The sequence below is a fragment of the Xenopus laevis genome, chromosome 4L (assembly GCF_017654675.1).
Source record: "Xenopus laevis strain J_2021 chromosome 4L, Xenopus_laevis_v10.1, whole genome shotgun sequence".
NCBI lineage: Eukaryota > Metazoa > Chordata > Amphibia > Anura > Pipidae > Xenopus > Xenopus laevis.
In genome coordinates this window covers 69,745,569-69,762,352 of record NC_054377.1, presented here as the reverse complement: position 1 = coordinate 69,762,352, position 16,784 = coordinate 69,745,569, and the positions used below count along the sequence as shown (strand labels likewise).

General features: G+C 39.9%; 1 protein-coding gene and 6 non-coding genes across 7 annotated transcripts in view; 4 read left to right on the top strand and 3 right to left on the bottom strand.

Annotated features, from left to right (window-relative positions):
• Positions 1 to 16,784, top strand: part of vac14.L (Vac14 homolog L homeolog) — a 76,756-nt gene that overhangs the window by 23,424 nt on the left and 36,548 nt on the right. The window contains 1 exon segment of the mRNA NM_001094022.1: positions 13,685 to 13,745. Within this exon segment, the coding sequence (NP_001087491.1) occupies positions 13,685 to 13,745 (61 nt within the window).
• Positions 5,655 to 5,725, bottom strand: trnag-gcc. Its single transcript has one exon. It is a non-coding gene; the product is annotated as a tRNA-Gly (tRNA).
• Positions 5,872 to 5,942, top strand: trnag-gcc. Its single transcript has one exon. It is a non-coding gene; the product is annotated as a tRNA-Gly (tRNA).
• trnag-gcc lies at positions 9,672 to 9,742 on the bottom strand. Its single transcript has one exon. It is a non-coding gene; the product is annotated as a tRNA-Gly (tRNA).
• Positions 9,889 to 9,959, top strand: trnag-gcc. Its single transcript has one exon. It is a non-coding gene; the product is annotated as a tRNA-Gly (tRNA).
• Positions 11,449 to 11,519, bottom strand: trnag-gcc. The gene has a single exon. It is a non-coding gene; the product is annotated as a tRNA-Gly (tRNA).
• trnag-gcc lies at positions 11,665 to 11,735 on the top strand. Its single transcript has one exon. It is a non-coding gene; the product is annotated as a tRNA-Gly (tRNA).

Below are 16,784 nucleotides of genomic sequence, written 5' to 3'. Positions count from 1 at the left end.
GTACATACTGACCCTCCAATAATCCACTCTACGCGTTTTGTCCCCTCCGGTACTTAGTTATAAGTGTCTTATGACAATGTACCACCAAAGATTTTTGTTTTTTAAACTTGTTGGGGGAGGGCTGGTTGTCAATACATTTTTTTTAACATGCAGGAGGGGTGACCACCAGTGTTTTTTTTTTTTGTTTTTTGTTTTTTTTTTGTTTTTTAGCTTTTGGGAGGGATCCATGGCGGCCAATGGATTTTTTTTTAAACTTGTGGCGGGGGGGCCTGGCAGCCAGTTAATTTTTTTAATACGTAGGGGGAGGCCTGGTCCACTCATGGTGCTCATATTGTGTGGCCTTTTTATTTGCTGTGGGGGTGAGTGGTGTCTGGGGGTGAGGACTGTGATAGGCGCGGCCTGGGGGCCCCTTTATTTATTATGGTGGCCCTGATTTTTTATATATATATATATATATATATATATATATATATATATATATATATATATATATATATATATATATATCCGTATTCGTCTGGGTGGCACACTGTATCGTATCGATTACCCGGGTGCACGGTAAAAAAATTCATACACTGTTCAAATGACCAGCAACTCCAGGGATTTCAGTGAAAAAATTCTTGTATTAAGATAAGTGCAGTTACAGCCAACGTGACGTTTCGGTCCACTCAGGGACCTTTCTCAAGGCAACTCCACTCTACACCCATAGGGGTATAAGTAGCCAATAGTGATAGATCAATTAAGGAAATTACATCATCAGAAAGTGACATGTGCCATGTAATCATAAAAACACCAATTACAAAATCTAAAAGAAGTTAAAAGTTACTTTAACTTGTCAAAGTGCTAACGGTGATAAATAGAACAGTGTTATAAAATATGATAGCAGTTACCTAAAAGGTTATAGTTCGATATAAAATTGTGTTACAAATAGTTTAAAATATCGTGCTGTATCTTACAAAATATATAGAATACCCAAAGATATCCATCCCACTGTATATCTATTTGTTTGTCGGGGGCTAAGTCACTATCCATTACACAATAATTTAAATTCCCAAATAGCAACAATCTAAGATCAAACCAGATATAAGAAAAGAGAGAAGTTCAGTCAAAAGGTCCAAATACACCCAGGGATCCCACAAAGTTCCAATGCCGCCATCCAGTTAGAGAAAGGAACCTCGTGTATACGGGGATCCTAAAAGTTCCAAAAGTCCAACAGTTATTTTTCAGTCAGGAAACAATTTAATTGCAGCGCCTTATTCAGACCCCTAGGGGCCACACAATCCAGCTCAAATGTCCAAAATGCTTCTCTTTGTAGTAACCTTTTGTCAATGTTGCCCCCTCTGACTGGGTCCGTAATACAGTCTATCGGCATACATTTAAACGCTGTTGCTGGATGTCTCGCATGTAACCAATGTTGCGCTACCGGTTGTTTCGATATGTCTTGTTTGACATTTTGTTTTGGCTTAGGGTCTAAAGCGGCTCGTATTGTGGATCGATGCATACTAATGCGTTCCCTCAGCTGTCTGTTTGTCTTCCCACAATATATGAGCCCACAGGGGCATTTAATAATATAAATTACATTGCGGGACGTACATGTAAGCCTATGTCTAATGTGGTAGGTTTTACCCGTATGCGGGTGAAAAAACTTCTCTCCTGTTATAAGGGTGTTACACATGACACAATTGCCGCATTTGAAAGATCCCAGTTTTTGAAACCCATGTTGTACATTCATGTATTTTCCTACCGGATCTGTGGACGACAGCAGCTCTTTCAGATTTTTATTTCTCTTGTATCCAAAACACACCCGATCATTGTGCACTGCAGTTAATTCTCTATCCGTTTTAACGATAGGCCAATGCTGTAAAACATAATTTTCATTAGTGGAGCACAGGCATCATACGTGGTAGTGTAATACAAGGCATTTTGTTTTGTTTTAGTTGCTTGTCCACGGTTAGTGTTACCCCTTAGCACTTCCATCCGGTCGAGGCTTAAGGCCCATTTTTTAGTTTCTTGTATTAATTTTTCCGGATAACCACGCTCCAAGAATTGCAGTGCCATATCATTTAAAGCCATCTCTCTCTCTTGTGGGTCACTGGTTATCCTTATCGCCCTTAGCATCTGTGATCTCGGGAGGGAATTCAAAAGATGTCTAGGATGGCTACTGCTGTAATGGAGGAGTGTGTTCCTATCCGTGGGTTTCTGATAGACCTTTGTTTGCAGCTTAAGGAGTTTGTGATCTTTGTATATCATCACATCCAAGAACTGTATAGATTGAAAATCATAGTGTAATGTAAATCTAACCGCTGTAGTTAGTTTATTAAGGTCATCCACAAAGCACAATAACTCCTGTTCAGGCCCAAACCACAAGAAAAACAGGTCATCGATATATCGTCTGTAATAGCCCCCATTTTTACGGAACAACTGATGGCCCAAAATATTCTGTGTCTCATATTTATGCATGAACGTATTAGCATAAGAGGGGGCTACATTAGAACCCATAGCCGTTCCTGATAGTTGCAAGAAGTATTGGGTTTCAAACTTAAAGTAATTTTTTCTTAGAATGAACTCCAAGAGTGTAAGTACAAACTCCACCGGTGGTCCCTTATACAGAGCATTGTCTGCCATTAAGTCTCTGACAGCCTCTATGCCCTCATTGTGAGGTATGCACGTATAGAGGCTACTGACATCCATAGTAACCATAATGAAAGACAGATCATTGGAATCAATGCTATCAATTACATGCAGGAAATCAGTAGTGTCCTGTACATATGAACCAGTACCTCTAACTAGGGGCTGTAATAAGAGGCTGTCAGAGACTTAATGGCAGACAATGCTCTGTATAAGGGACCACCGGTGGAGTTTGTACTTACACTCTTGGAGTTCATTCTAAGAAAAAATTACTTTAAGTTTGAAACCCAATACTTCTTGCAACTATCAGGAACGGCTATGGGTTCTAATGTAGCCCCCTCTTATGCTAATACGTTCATGCATAAATATGAGACACAGAATATTTTGGGCCATCAGTTGTTCCGTAAAAATGGGGGCTATTACAGACGATATATCGATGACCTGTTTTTCTTGTGGTTTGGGCCTGAACAGGAGTTATTGTGCTTTGTGGATGACCTTAATAAACTAACTACAGCGGTTAGATTTACATTACACTATGATTTTCAATCTATACAGTTCTTGGATGTGATGATATACAAAGATCACAAACTCCTTAAGCTGCAAACAAAGGTCTATCAGAAACCCACGGATAGGAACACACTCCTCCATTACAGCAGTAGCCATCCTAGACATCTTTTGAATTCCCTCCCGAGATCACAGATGCTAAGGGCGATAAGGATAACCAGTGACCCACAAGAGAGAGAGATGGCTTTAAATGATATGGCACTGCAATTCTTGGAGCGTGGTTATCCGGAAAAATTAATACAAGAAACTAAAAAATGGGCCTTAAGCCTCGACCGGATGGAAGTGCTAAGGGGTAACACTAACCGTGGACAAGCAACTAAAACAAAACAAAATGCCTTGTATTACACTACCACGTATGATGCCTGTGCTCCACTAATGAAAAATTATGTTTTACAGCATTGGCCTATCGTTAAAACGGATAGAGAATTAACTGCAGTGCACAATGATCGGGTGTGTTTTGGATACAAGAGAAATAAAAATCTGAAAGAGCTGCTGTCGTCCACAGATCCGGTAGGAAAATACATGAATGTACAACATGGGTTTCAAAAACTGGGATCTTTCAAATGCGGCAATTGTGTCATGTGTAACACCCTTATAACAGGAGAGAAGTTTTTTCACCCGCATACGGGTAAAACCTACCACATTAGACATAGGCTTACATGTACGTCCCGCAATGTAATTTATATTATTAAATGCCCCTGTGGGCTCATATATTGTGGGAAGACAAACAGACAGCTGAGGGAACGCATTAGTATGCATCGATCCACAATACGAGCCGCTTTAGACCCTAAGCCAAAACAAAATGTCAAACAAGACATATCGAAACAACCGGTAGCGCAACATTGGTTACATGCGAGACATCCAGCAACAGCGTTTAAATGTATGCCGATAGACTGTATTACGGACCCAGTCAGAGGGGGCAACATTGACAAAAGGTTACTACAAAGAGAAGCATTTTGGACATTTGAGCTGGATTGTGTGGCCCCTAGGGGTCTGAATAAGGCGCTGCAATTAAATTGTTTCCTGACTGAAAAATAACTGTTGGACTTTTGGAACTTTTAGGATCCCCGTATACACGAGGTTCCTTTCTCTAACTGGATGGCGGCATTGGAACTTTGTGGGATCCCTGGGTGTATTTGGACCTTTTGACTGAACTTCTCTCTTTTCTTATATCTGGTTTGATCTTAGATTGTTGCTATTTGGGAATTTAAATTATTGTGTAATGGATAGTGACTTAGCCCCCGACAAACAAATAGATATACAGTGGGATGGATATCTTTGGGTATTCTATATATTTTGTAAGATACAGCACGATATTTTAAACTATTTGTAACACAATTTTATATCGAACTATAACCTTTTAGGTAACTGCTATCATATTTTATAACACTGTTCTATTTATCACCGTTAGCACTTTGACAAGTTAAAGTAACTTTTAACTTCTTTTAGATTTTGTAATTGGTGTTTTTATGATTACATGGCACATGTCACTTTCTGATGATGTAATTTCCTTAATTGATCTATCACTATTGGCTACTTATACCCCTATGGGTGTAGGGTGGAGTTGCCTTGAGAAAGGTCCCTGAGTGGACCGAAACGTCACGTTGGCTGTAACTGCACTTATCTTAATACAAGAATTTTTTCACTGAAATCCCTGGAGTTGCTGGTCATTTGAACAGTATATATATATATATATATATATATATATATATATATATATTAAATATTGCCCGTTTAAATCTTTTACCATGGGCTACCATATTTTTAATGGTCTGTGTGTTTCCTTGTAGATCACCTGAAAGGAAATACTGCAGGTCTAACTGTAAAAGAAAGCGGGGAGTAAAATACAGAAACCTGTCCATCCATTGGCTCATGTAACCTAGCCTGTATGTGTGCATTTGGTTTGTGTGCAAGCAAGGTTGGAGCTTAGTAATTAAAATGGAAGTTTGTCTGTTTGGGATTATTAAATGACACATTCTATTAGATTGTATGGAGACCTGAAATGTTTTGGGTGTCTAGTTACCTTTAACTGGCCATACACAGTCCAAAAACATCAATTACTTTGACTTCTCCAGAAGTTGGCAGCATTTTGGTCCATGTCTGGGGCCATCAGAATGGCCTGCCCAACCGATATGTGGCTAAAAATGGGACAGATATTTTTCAGTTAAGTTTGAATCTTTCAATGTTGAAGTATTCTTCTTCTGATGGGTTTTCATGGACTCACTGTATGATGGATCAACAATCTGATTATCCCAATATGGCCTAATGTGTGCTGGCCAAATGTGTCACAGATCTACTGGTTTGGAGACCTCAGCAAACAACCTGATATTGCTACATATGGCCAGCTTTAATCACAAATTCTATTGTTGAATGTTATACTTTTAGGCCATCTTGATAGCCAGTGCTTTTTGGTTAAAAGAAAACAATTCCCCTAAAATGTTGGAGGTAACATAAAATAATGTTGCATTGGCCGGGAATCGAACCCGGGCCTCCCGCGTGGCAGGCGAGAATTCTACCACTGAACCACCAATGCATTTCTGTTTTCTTGTTCAATGAACGTCTGTCTGGATGATGTACACAGCTGTTACATACCTTAACTTCTGTTCTGCCACATCATCAGGAATTTGAAACCTAAGCTGCTCTGTTTGTGAAGAAAAGTTTCTGCTTCTTTTCACACAGGCATTGGTGGTTCAGTGGTAGAATTCTCGCCTGCCACGCGGGAGGCCCGGGTTCGATTCCCGGCCAATGCAAAGGGTTTTTAGACGTTTTAAGAGGCATTGGCTTGTATAGTCCGTGAATTTTTTCTCCAAATCACACTTTTTTTTTTATTTTTCGCTTAACCCTGTCATAGTTGGTGCATCTGAGGGGTATATATTGGATGATCATTCTATTTATGCAGTGATTATGCAGATTAGTGCAGTTTGGCCACCCAAGTGTGGCTACATATTTTACAGTTTTCATTATCAGTCAGGTAATATGAAACCGGATTTTTTACACACTCTGCAATAGACTGTTCTCTGCTGTGTAATTGTATGGCTTAAAGGAAAAAAAAAATTAATTGTTTTAAGATCATATACATATAATGTAGTGTTGCCCTGCACTAGTAAAACTGCAGTGTTTGCTTCAGAAAGACTACTAATGTTTATATAAAAATAAGCTGCTGTGTAGCAATGGGGGCAGCCGTTCAAAGGTGAAAAAGCTCCAGTTACACAGCAGATAGCAGATAAGCTCTGTAGAACATAATGTTATCTGTTATCCACTATTTAACCTGTCACAGTGTCATATAGCTTTTTTTTCAATTTGCGACATAGCTACACAGCCAGCGCCGGATTCGCTGTGCGGGTGCCCCTAGACCGTGCGCTCAGCGTGGTCCTAGCGCCCGCCCGCACTACCACGCGCTGGCGCGTGCGAGCACTGGGGAGCACAGGCTCCCCACAGAGCGGCTGGGCGGCATGCTGTCACCAAAAATGTGCCGCCTTAGGCCCGGGCCTATGTGGCCTCGCCACAAATCCGGGCCTGTACACAGCAGCTTGTTTATATGAACTATAGTAGTGTTTCCGAAGCAAAAAGATCAGTTTTACCAGTAGATAACTGATCAGCTCTATGGTACACAATGGAATTCTCCAGAACTTCTCTGTTATCTACTGCGTATCCTGCACTTGAATGGCTGCCCCCATGGCTACACAGCAGCTTGTTTATATAAACTATAGTAGTCTTTCTGAAGCAAACACACCGGTCTTGCCAGTGCAGGGCAACTTTACATTATATTGCCATTTAGAACATTTTTATTTTTTGATGTAAGTGTTCCTTTAAGAGATTCCATAGCTGAGAACAAGTTGAGAAAGTGTCAACATTGTACCCCCAATAGATAATATATATCCTAAATCTAGAGCAACTAGACTTGCTGAGCAAACATTGAAGACGTTTCACTACTCATCCGAGCAGCTTCTTCAGTTCAACTGACTGGTAAGGGAAATCCTTGGCATATATATACTCTTCCAATAATCCAATCACAGTGGTGCAATGTAACTATCCAGAGAGGGGACAACTCACAGAGGTTGTGAATGCGGTGTAGTTACTCTGATAGAATTACCTATGTATAATGCAACTCAAGGGACAGGTGTTACTTGTGAGAGTTGCATGAATGGTGGTGTGAAGTTTTGTGAAAGGTGTTAAAACTGAATTGTATGTTGCACACAGGAGGTGTTGAAGGCCCCCCGTCTCTGTTTAGGGATTTTTTCTCTACTTTAGGGATCCTGTTATCGGAAAACATGTTTTTCTCAAAACGCATCAGTTAATAGTGCTACTCCAGCAGAATTCTGCACTAAAATCCATTTCTCAAAAGAGCAAACAGATTTTTTTTATATTCAATTTTGAAATCTGACATGGGGCTAGACATTTTGTCAATTTCCCAGCTGCCCCTGGTCATGTGACTTGTGCCTGCACTTTAGGAGAGAAATGCTTTCTGGCAGGCTGCTGTTTTTCCTTCTCATTGCTAGTCCACACGGGGAGATAGCGACGCGTTTGCGGTCGCCGCGACAAAGCGCCGCGACAGTCGCCGCGACCGGCGCAGGCGACAGTTTTGTATGGGCGCCTATGTAAAAACGCCTGTGCTAACCACACGAGGCGATGCGCTTTTCAACAGTCGCCTGAAAATGCCTCGCCCGTGTGGAATAGCCCTCAATGTAACTGAATGTGTCTCAGTTAGACATGGGTTTTTACTATCGAGTGTCGTTCTTAGATCTACCAGGCAGCTGTTATCTTGTGTTAGGGAGCTGTAATCTGGTTACCTTCCCATTGTTCTTTTGTTTGGCTGCTGGGGGGGGGGAAAGGGAGAGGGTGATATCACTCCAACTTGCAGTACAACAGTAAAGAGTGGTTGAAATTTATCAGAGCACAAGTCACATGACTTGGGGCAGCTGGGAAATTGACAATGAGGCTCATTTATCAATATTGGGCAAATTTGCCCATGGGCAGTAACCCATGGCAACCAATCAGATTGCTGCATTCATTGTTCTACTTGCAGCTGGTTTCAAAAAGCTACTCACTGATTGGTTGCTATAGGTAACTGCCCATGGGCAAATTTGCCCAGTGTTGATAAATGAGCCCCAATATGTCTAGCCACATGTCAGATTTCAAAATTGAATATAAAAAAAACCTGTTTGCTCTTTTGAGAAATGGATTTCAGTGCAGAACTCTGCTGGAGCAGCACTATTAATTGATTCATTTTGAAAAAAAATTTTTTTCCCATGATAGTATCCCTTTAACACGAATGGCATCTTTCACACCTCATTCAAACCAGCGGTCTTCTCTGTCCAAAATATAAACATTCAAAGGAGTGTCCGTACAGCTGAGTTTTGCCCTGTAGAGTTTGCCCTCCTATGCTGAGCCATTCACTTGGGGAGCAGTTGTTCCATCTACCCAATGTATAGATCTGTGCACTCCTCGCTACACTGGACTGCATATACCACATTGCTTTGTTTTTGTTTTGGTGTTGGATCCTTCAGGTGTACCAGTTTTTGCTAACCATTGTACCAGTGTGTCGCTAACCATTGTGATTGGATTATTAGAAGGGTTTATACACTAAGGCCTTTTCGTACCAGACAGTTGAACTGAAGAAGCTCCTCAGATGAGTATTGAAATATCTTCAATGATTACTCGGCAAGTCCAGTTACTCTAGATTTACTTTTACTGGATGACCAGTAATGAAGTGGATGGATGAAGTATTGAGCACGTCAACGTTTTTCTCCGTAAATATTTTTCTAATGGAGCTATTGACATTAAATTTACAACACTTGTTGTTAACTATCCAAGTAATCCACACATACAAAGAAATATAAAAAAAATGTATTCTTAAAATTCTTATCCTGTCTTTCAGAGCCCTTCATTTCTGTGCTCCTCTCTATACATCAGCTGTTATCCCTCTATATTATTATTAATATGTATTTATATTGTGCCAACATCGCTCTATAGGGAGTGTCTTAAAGGCCCTGACATGAAGCATGATCTGTTTAACTTTAGGTATCTCATCTTGTTTCTTAAGTACAAGCAAAGTGAAGCCTTCTGAAATCAAAAGGTATTTACTTGTCTCATGCCATACACACAGCACTGCCCAGATACCAAAATAAGAGTTTTAATTCTCCCATAAGGCACCATGGGAGGAGACATGCAAATCACTCCTTTATGTCCCTTTGGCCAACTATGCATCCAGAACTGCTGGTTTATAGCACATATACAGACTAATGGTTCAGAGCCATTTATCCAAACTTGCAGACAGCCTGTTTCGATCTTGTTAGATCTCATCAGTGCAAGATATTGGAATATGGCTTCTGAGGGGTAGGACTTGGAGAACAGCGAAATGGGAAACCAAAACTGTTTCTTAAGTAGTAAGAGATACATAGATTTATATGAGAAACTTGCTGATGCTATATAAATAAATGATGATGTGCATAGTTAGACCTTATAATAAAAGTTATGCATGCATTGGCCGGGAATCGAACCCGGGCCTCCCGCGTGGCAGGCGAGAATTCTACCACTGAACCACCAATGCATTTACATTTACTTTTTCAAGGAACCTCTGTCTGGATGATGTGTAGCTGTTGCATACCTAAACTTCTGTTCTGCCACATCATCAAGAATGTTAAACCTATGCTGTACTGTTTGTGGAGGAAAGTTTCTCCTGTTTGCTGCACACAGGCATTGGTGGTTCAGTGGTAGAATTCTCGCCTGCCACGCGGGAGGCCCGGGTTCGATTCCCGGCCAATGCATGTGTAACTTTTATTAAGTCTTACTATGGACATCATCATTTATTTATATAGGTTCGATTCCCGGCCAATGCAGTTTTATTTAACTCCATTTTCTATTACAGTGGTGTGGGCTTGATTTTAGGTGCGAGTATAGGATTCAAAATTTTTGGGTTTGATTCCTGACCAGTGCAACAATTTTAGCAGTGCAAAAAGTAGTATATTGCAATATCAGAGCCTGACCCTTGTGTCTTTTTCCCCTATCTATAATAAAAAGATGAGGTTTTAAAATGTGGCTCCATGAAAAATAGTATGTTTTGGTTACAGTAGACTCTAAAAAAAAAAAAGCAAATATGCATAATGATTGCTTCTCTTTAGTATATGCAATAGAAGAGTCATAGTTACAGGACCCACTCTTTTGTTGTACAGATGGCTCATTGACTAACACGGGATACAGTGTACAATGCTCCAACAAAGTTAATGTGAATGAGGCATGAGCCCTGGTAGACTATTAAGTACTTAGGGGGGCATTTAGTTCAATTTCAGCCAGGGCACTGTTTATGATCTTCAGACTCCCTATCACCTGACATGGTACCAGTGGATCAGTGGAAAGCTGATTCCTAGTTTTGACACTTTTAGTGTAAGATATATTAAGTTTTGATGACAGTGGCAGATTAATGACCTGTGAGGCCCTAGGCTACATCCACACAGGGTTTGGATGTGTGTGCAGATCCAGGCATGCATGCTCCTGAACTCTCAAAGCCGGGTTGGGTTCAGCATGCCAGTGACGTCACTGGATCTGCACTGGATCTGCACTGGGGATGCAACCGAATCCAGGATTCGGCCAAGATTTGGCCTTTTTCAGCAGGATTCATATTTGGTCAAATCCAGGTGCCCGGCCGCATCAAATCCATAAAATCACGTGACTTTTTGTGACACAAACAGAGAAGTAAAAATTTTTACCAGCTAGCTCAGTGTGCAGTTCTCTTTGCCCCTTTTTTTCCTAATTTAAATATGCAAATTACGGTTCAGATCCAGTTCAGCAGCGGGGCCATCAGTAAGGAGACACCATAGTTGTGTGCTGTAAGTGGGCCCCTGCAGGGCATTCTGACCCTGAATATACAGCTTGAGCTGATTGAATAGGGATTGTGTTAAACATAGTATCTGCCTATTGGTTTTATTAGGAAATATCTATGGTTTCTGCTATTTCTTGCATTAAACAACAAAAGTAAACCATAATAGGCAGAACACTAAGTCCTATTTAATGTACTTCTTTTTGTCCAAGTTGCATTTACGTATATATACTGCCAATTTATATACTTAGAGTTAGGGTAAAGGTGATATTCTCATCTCACTTTAAATTTGGTCTGGTTATTTATTTACTATTTTTTTACTATCCGTTCAATTGACTGGTAAAGGAAATCCTTATATGAGAAACTTTTATGTTTGTTTTATATAAGTGTGATAAATGTGCTAATTTTAGTAAAACTGTAAACTTGAGAAAAATTTTCTTTGCATTGGCCGGGAATCGAACCCGGGCCTCCCGCGTGGCAGGCGAGAATTCTACCACTGAACCACCAATGCATTTCTGTTTTTCCTTCAGTGAACATCAGTCTGGATGATGTACACAGCTGTTACATGCCTAAACTTCTGTTCTGCCACATCATCAGGAATTCGAAACCTAAGCTGCTCTGTTTGTGAAGAAAAGTTTCTGCTTCTTTTCACACAGGCATTGGTGGTTCAGTGGTAGAATTCTCGCCTGCCACGCGGGAGGCCCGGGTTCGATTCCCGGCCAATGCATGCTTAACTTTTATTATAAGGTCTAACTATAGACATCATTATTTATATAGCATCAACAAGTTTCTCATATAAGGATTTCCTTTACCAGTCAATTGAACGGAAGAAGTGAAGTGAAATGTCTTCAATGTTTGCTCAGCTCAATGAAATCCAGCTGCTCTAGATTTAGGATTTAAGTATTCATTCTAGCTGTGCAGTTTTCCTTTAATGCTTTCACAACCTGTTCTCAGCTATGCAATCTCTTAGGGTTAGGTGTTAAGGTAAGACCGTTCTGTTTGCTTCAGAAAGAGTACTATAGTTAGTTTATATAAAAAAGCTGCTGTGTAGCCATGGGGCAGCAATTCCATTGCAGGATATACAGTAGATAACAGATAAGTTCTGGAGAATTCCATTGTGTACCACAGAGCTTATCCGTTAACTGCTGTTTGTGTGACTTTTCTCCTTTTCAGCGTTGCAAGGCTGCCCCCATGGCTAGGCAGCTGATTTATATAAACTATAGTAGATCTTCTGAAGCTCAGTGGGTCGGGGGTTGACTTTAGGTGCGAGTATAGAATAGAAGATTTCTTTCCCCCCCATTGCAACCTGAAACCTCTAAAGCAGGGATCCCCAACCTTTAGAACTCGTGAGCAACATTCAGAAGTAAAAGGAGTTGAGGAGCAACACTAGCTTGAAAATGTTCCTGGAATGCCAAATGCCAAACATACATTGAGGCTCTGTTTGGCAGTGCATCTGGTTTTTATGCAACTAAAACTTGCCTCAAATAAGCTCCTGCTTTGAGGCCACTGTGAGCAACATCCAAGGGGTTGGAGAGCAACATGTTGCTCACAGGCTACTGGTTGGGGATCCCTGCTCTAAGGCTTTAGTTATTTTTCTTGTTTATAAGTCTGCTCTGCATTAGCATCCTTCACAGGTCCGGTCGACAGACCCGCAATCGCTGACCCAGCACCCCACCTGAACTCACCTGCAAAGGGTTACTTATCACCGAAAGTGGAAGTCACCACGCCAAAGTGGAAGTGATATCACTCCAGATACGGGTCAACCAGTTAAAGTAGAAATTGCTTAGGAGGGAAAAGAACCACAGTTTAGCTGGATACCTAGGCAGGGCACACATGGACTGCCCACCCCACTTGGCCAATTTGGAAGTTCCTACCAGAGACCTACCTATCATGCTGTGTAAAACATTGAAGAAAAACATAATTGGTGATCAGCAATTAGATTTCAACAGTCACCTACAAGTTAGAAAATATCTGATTGATTGCAATGGGCAACATTAATAAACTATTTCTTGGTAAGAACTGTCAATTTTTATATGAAACGGGATTTAATTCTATTGTTCTGTAGAGAGCCATGAGAATGGCATTTGACTCCTGTTTACCTTTTTGTGTAAGAGTAAATGGTGATGGCACATGGTAAGATTTGTTGCCCACAGACTTTCCATAGGATAACATTGAGATCACCACAAATATAACCTATTACAGTGAACTTGCTTACCTGCAGGAAATTGCAAAGAGGGGCATTTACCCATGGTTAGTTAGGATTAGCTCTATATGGTCTTGCTACTTTTACAGCATTGAATAGTGATGCACCTATGATTACTGGATAAAATGTAACACCCCATATGTACTCATTGTACTCAAAGGAAAGCATCCTTTGGTGAGTTAAGGGCATTTTGATAGCTGATACAAGTAATGGCATTGTGCCATGGGTCTAAATATAGTATTGGCTAAGACTGAACTAATACCCTATGACTGGAAAATATACCTGCGTAGCAGGAATAACACCCCTTAGACAAATAGAAAGTGGCCAAAACCTTTCCTATCATTACTTTCATTCTATAAACGTTGCATGTTGGTTTCAGGCACAGCATATGTTTTTACTTTGCGGTAGTCATGTATTTGTATTAATCCGGAGTCTATACATTTACATTACTTTTTTGTTTCCTTTCAAAACAGGAACTCTTCCTTCTGCTCCTGACTCCAGCCTTGACAATGCCAACATCTTTGCTCCAAGCAGGTAAGGTGTTTTTTTTTTTTACTAGGGTCTCCTTCTTTCCTTAATAACCTATATATATATATATATATATATATATATATATATATATATATATATATATATATATATATATATATATATATATATATATATATATATATATATATATATATATATATATATATAATTTCCTAAAAAAACATCAGCCTACCAATACGTGTTTAGCAGGTAGATTGCCAGTGTTGCATGTTGTATTATGTCTTGTTACATTTCAAGATGCTCAGATCAGCTTGGATTCTCGTGTTTCTTTTATATTTCATATTTATAGCATTGGGTAGTGTTTGAATGCATTTATAGAGCATCTAGTGTAAAAAATCATGGTCTGGGCTGAAACGTTCTGCTCTGGCACCTAGCCTCTGGATATAATGGATTTTCTCTACTTAGCTGAATTACCCATGTATTTCCAGTGAAGCCCTGCATTTACTGCCAGACCATCAAATGCTTTTGCATTTCCAGCTCACTTGTGCTCCGACACCACATATATATTCTTTCCTTCCCATTGAATAAAAACATCTATTTTGAAGTTCCTGTAACATTCTATTTTGGTAAGCAGTGCCATTTTTATTGTTGGACACTTTAGCAGTTTGTATAAGAGTATGAATCTCTGCTTTTTGCCTTAGACTTAAGACTGTAAGCTCCACTGGGGCAGGGACTGATTTGAATGTACAGTAGAACCCTCATTTTAAATATTTCAAAGGACCAGGAAAAAAGATACTGGAAAATGTATAATCAGAGAGATACATTATGCATTACATATTGCTGGGGGTATATAAAATTGAGGTTTCACTTTATATTCTCTGTAGTGTTGTGTAAAGGACCAAACATGGAGTAACTTCAGTTTTTCTGTTGGTTCCCTTTAGCTCAAGGTATAGCAAAAACTATAGATTTTAATCATTTAAAAAAAAAACCCCAAAAGGTATGTTTAGAACAAGTTTAGAACAAGCCCTGTTCATTGAACTCATGTTGAGTTGCCCCTTCAAGAAACTGCTTTTCTTCTTTTTGGCTCCTACCTCATGCAGCCCTTTCTTGTTGTCTGTTTGTAAATGCTATCAGACCGGGCCGTGCCGCACAGGCGCCCAAGGAAAGCCGGCAGATGCGGCGCCGGCTAAGTGTGAGTGCGCATGTGTAAGGTGGCGCTCGCGTACGAATCCGCAAGAAAGACTGTGGTTTTTACTTCTTTTTGAGATCCTGTGCATGCGCAAATTGGCGCAACCGTGCGCATGCGCAAATTGACGCAAGCCTGGATTCACACGCATGCGCAGGAGCGCAAAAAAGATGTAAAAACCAGAGTCAGGCACAGAGGGGACCAGACATGGAGTAGGCAACAGAGGAGGTACGTGCCTGGCACCCCCCCAGCTTTGCGCCCTAGACACGTGCCTACTCTGCCTACCCCTTGGCCCGGCCCTGCTATCAGAAGCAGTAGCCCCACATGAATTTGGAAGAGTAGACTGTACATTGCTGGCTTTCTCTATGTAGCATATACGTCATTGACAGTTAAAAAGTAAAACCAATATTTATAGTTGGATAGCCCATGAGCATCCAAACTGTTTGCTTTTCCCGGGCATTATGAGTGTAGTTAGTATGGCAAACATGAGTCTTTAATTCCACAAACCACATATACCTCTTAAATATAATGTGGTGAAGAGTTGACAGTGGGTAGGTGATAGTTACTAAATAACAAAGAAAATATGAGTAAGACCAGTAAAACTGCCTTTACCTTCCATTACTTTAAGTAGCTGTGAGTAATATCCGTAGCAAAAGCATGTCATGATAAAATATTGGCTAAATGAGCAGGAGTGCTAAAATAGAATTACACATTTTCATGACAGTAAAAATTGAATTTATTTTAACGATCCATTTAACAACCTGTCAGATTTTTGATAAAAAGATCTCATTAAAAGCTCAGCAACAGTACTTAACCGATTAGCACTTAGGGTGACATGAAACAACTTCTGTCTGCAGACTGCCTTCTAGAAAAGTCGGAATAATTATCTCCTCCGTGCAAATATGTTCAAAGATAATGACATTGTATTGAAAATCTATTCCTTTATGGTAGCCCTTCAGTATTTTACAATGCATTCCTGGTATTCCCCTCTATACTTTTACTATTCCTCTATGGTAATTGTAATGTTCCAATATGATAGCCCTCCATATTTGTACTATTTCTTTATATAAAGAATCTTACCAAACTGTAATATAGATATCAATAAATATTGCCCTTTTACATTGCTTGCCTTGAGCCACCATTTGATTAATTATTCTCTGTGCTGCCTCAGAGATCACCTGACCAGAAATACTGCAACTCTGACTGTAACAGGAAGAAGTGTGAGAGTAAAAGACAGAACTTTGTCCATTAAAGGAAAACTATACCCCCAAAATGAATACTTAAGCAACAGATAGTTTACATCGTATTAAGTGGCATATTAATTATATAGACCAGTTTGGTAAGATTCTTACCAAAGTAAATCTTGCCCTTTTACATCTCTTGCCTTGAGCCACCATTTCATGATGGTCTGTGTGCTGCCTCAGAGATCACCTGACCAGAAATACTTCAACTCTAACTGTAACAGGAAGAAGTGTTGAAGAAAAAGACACAACTGTTAATTGGCTCATGTGACCTAACATGTATGTTTGTGTGCACAGTGAATCATACGATCCCAGGGGGGGGCAGCCCTTATTTTTTAAAATGGATTAAAATGATTTAAAATGGCAATTTTCTATTTATGATTACCCAATGGCACATACTGCTAGAAAAGTATATAATTATGAAAATGGTTTATTTACATGAAGCAGGGTTTTACATATGAGCTGTTGTATGCAATATCTTTTTAAAGAGACCTTCATTGTTTGGGGGTATAGTTTGCCTTTAATGTGATTTAACATGTATGTGTGCACTGTGAATCAGGGGAAGGCCCTTAGTTCTTAAAAGTTTTTTATTTAGGATTACCCAATGGTACATACTACTAAAAGGGTATATTTTAAGAAAATGGTTTTGGTCTG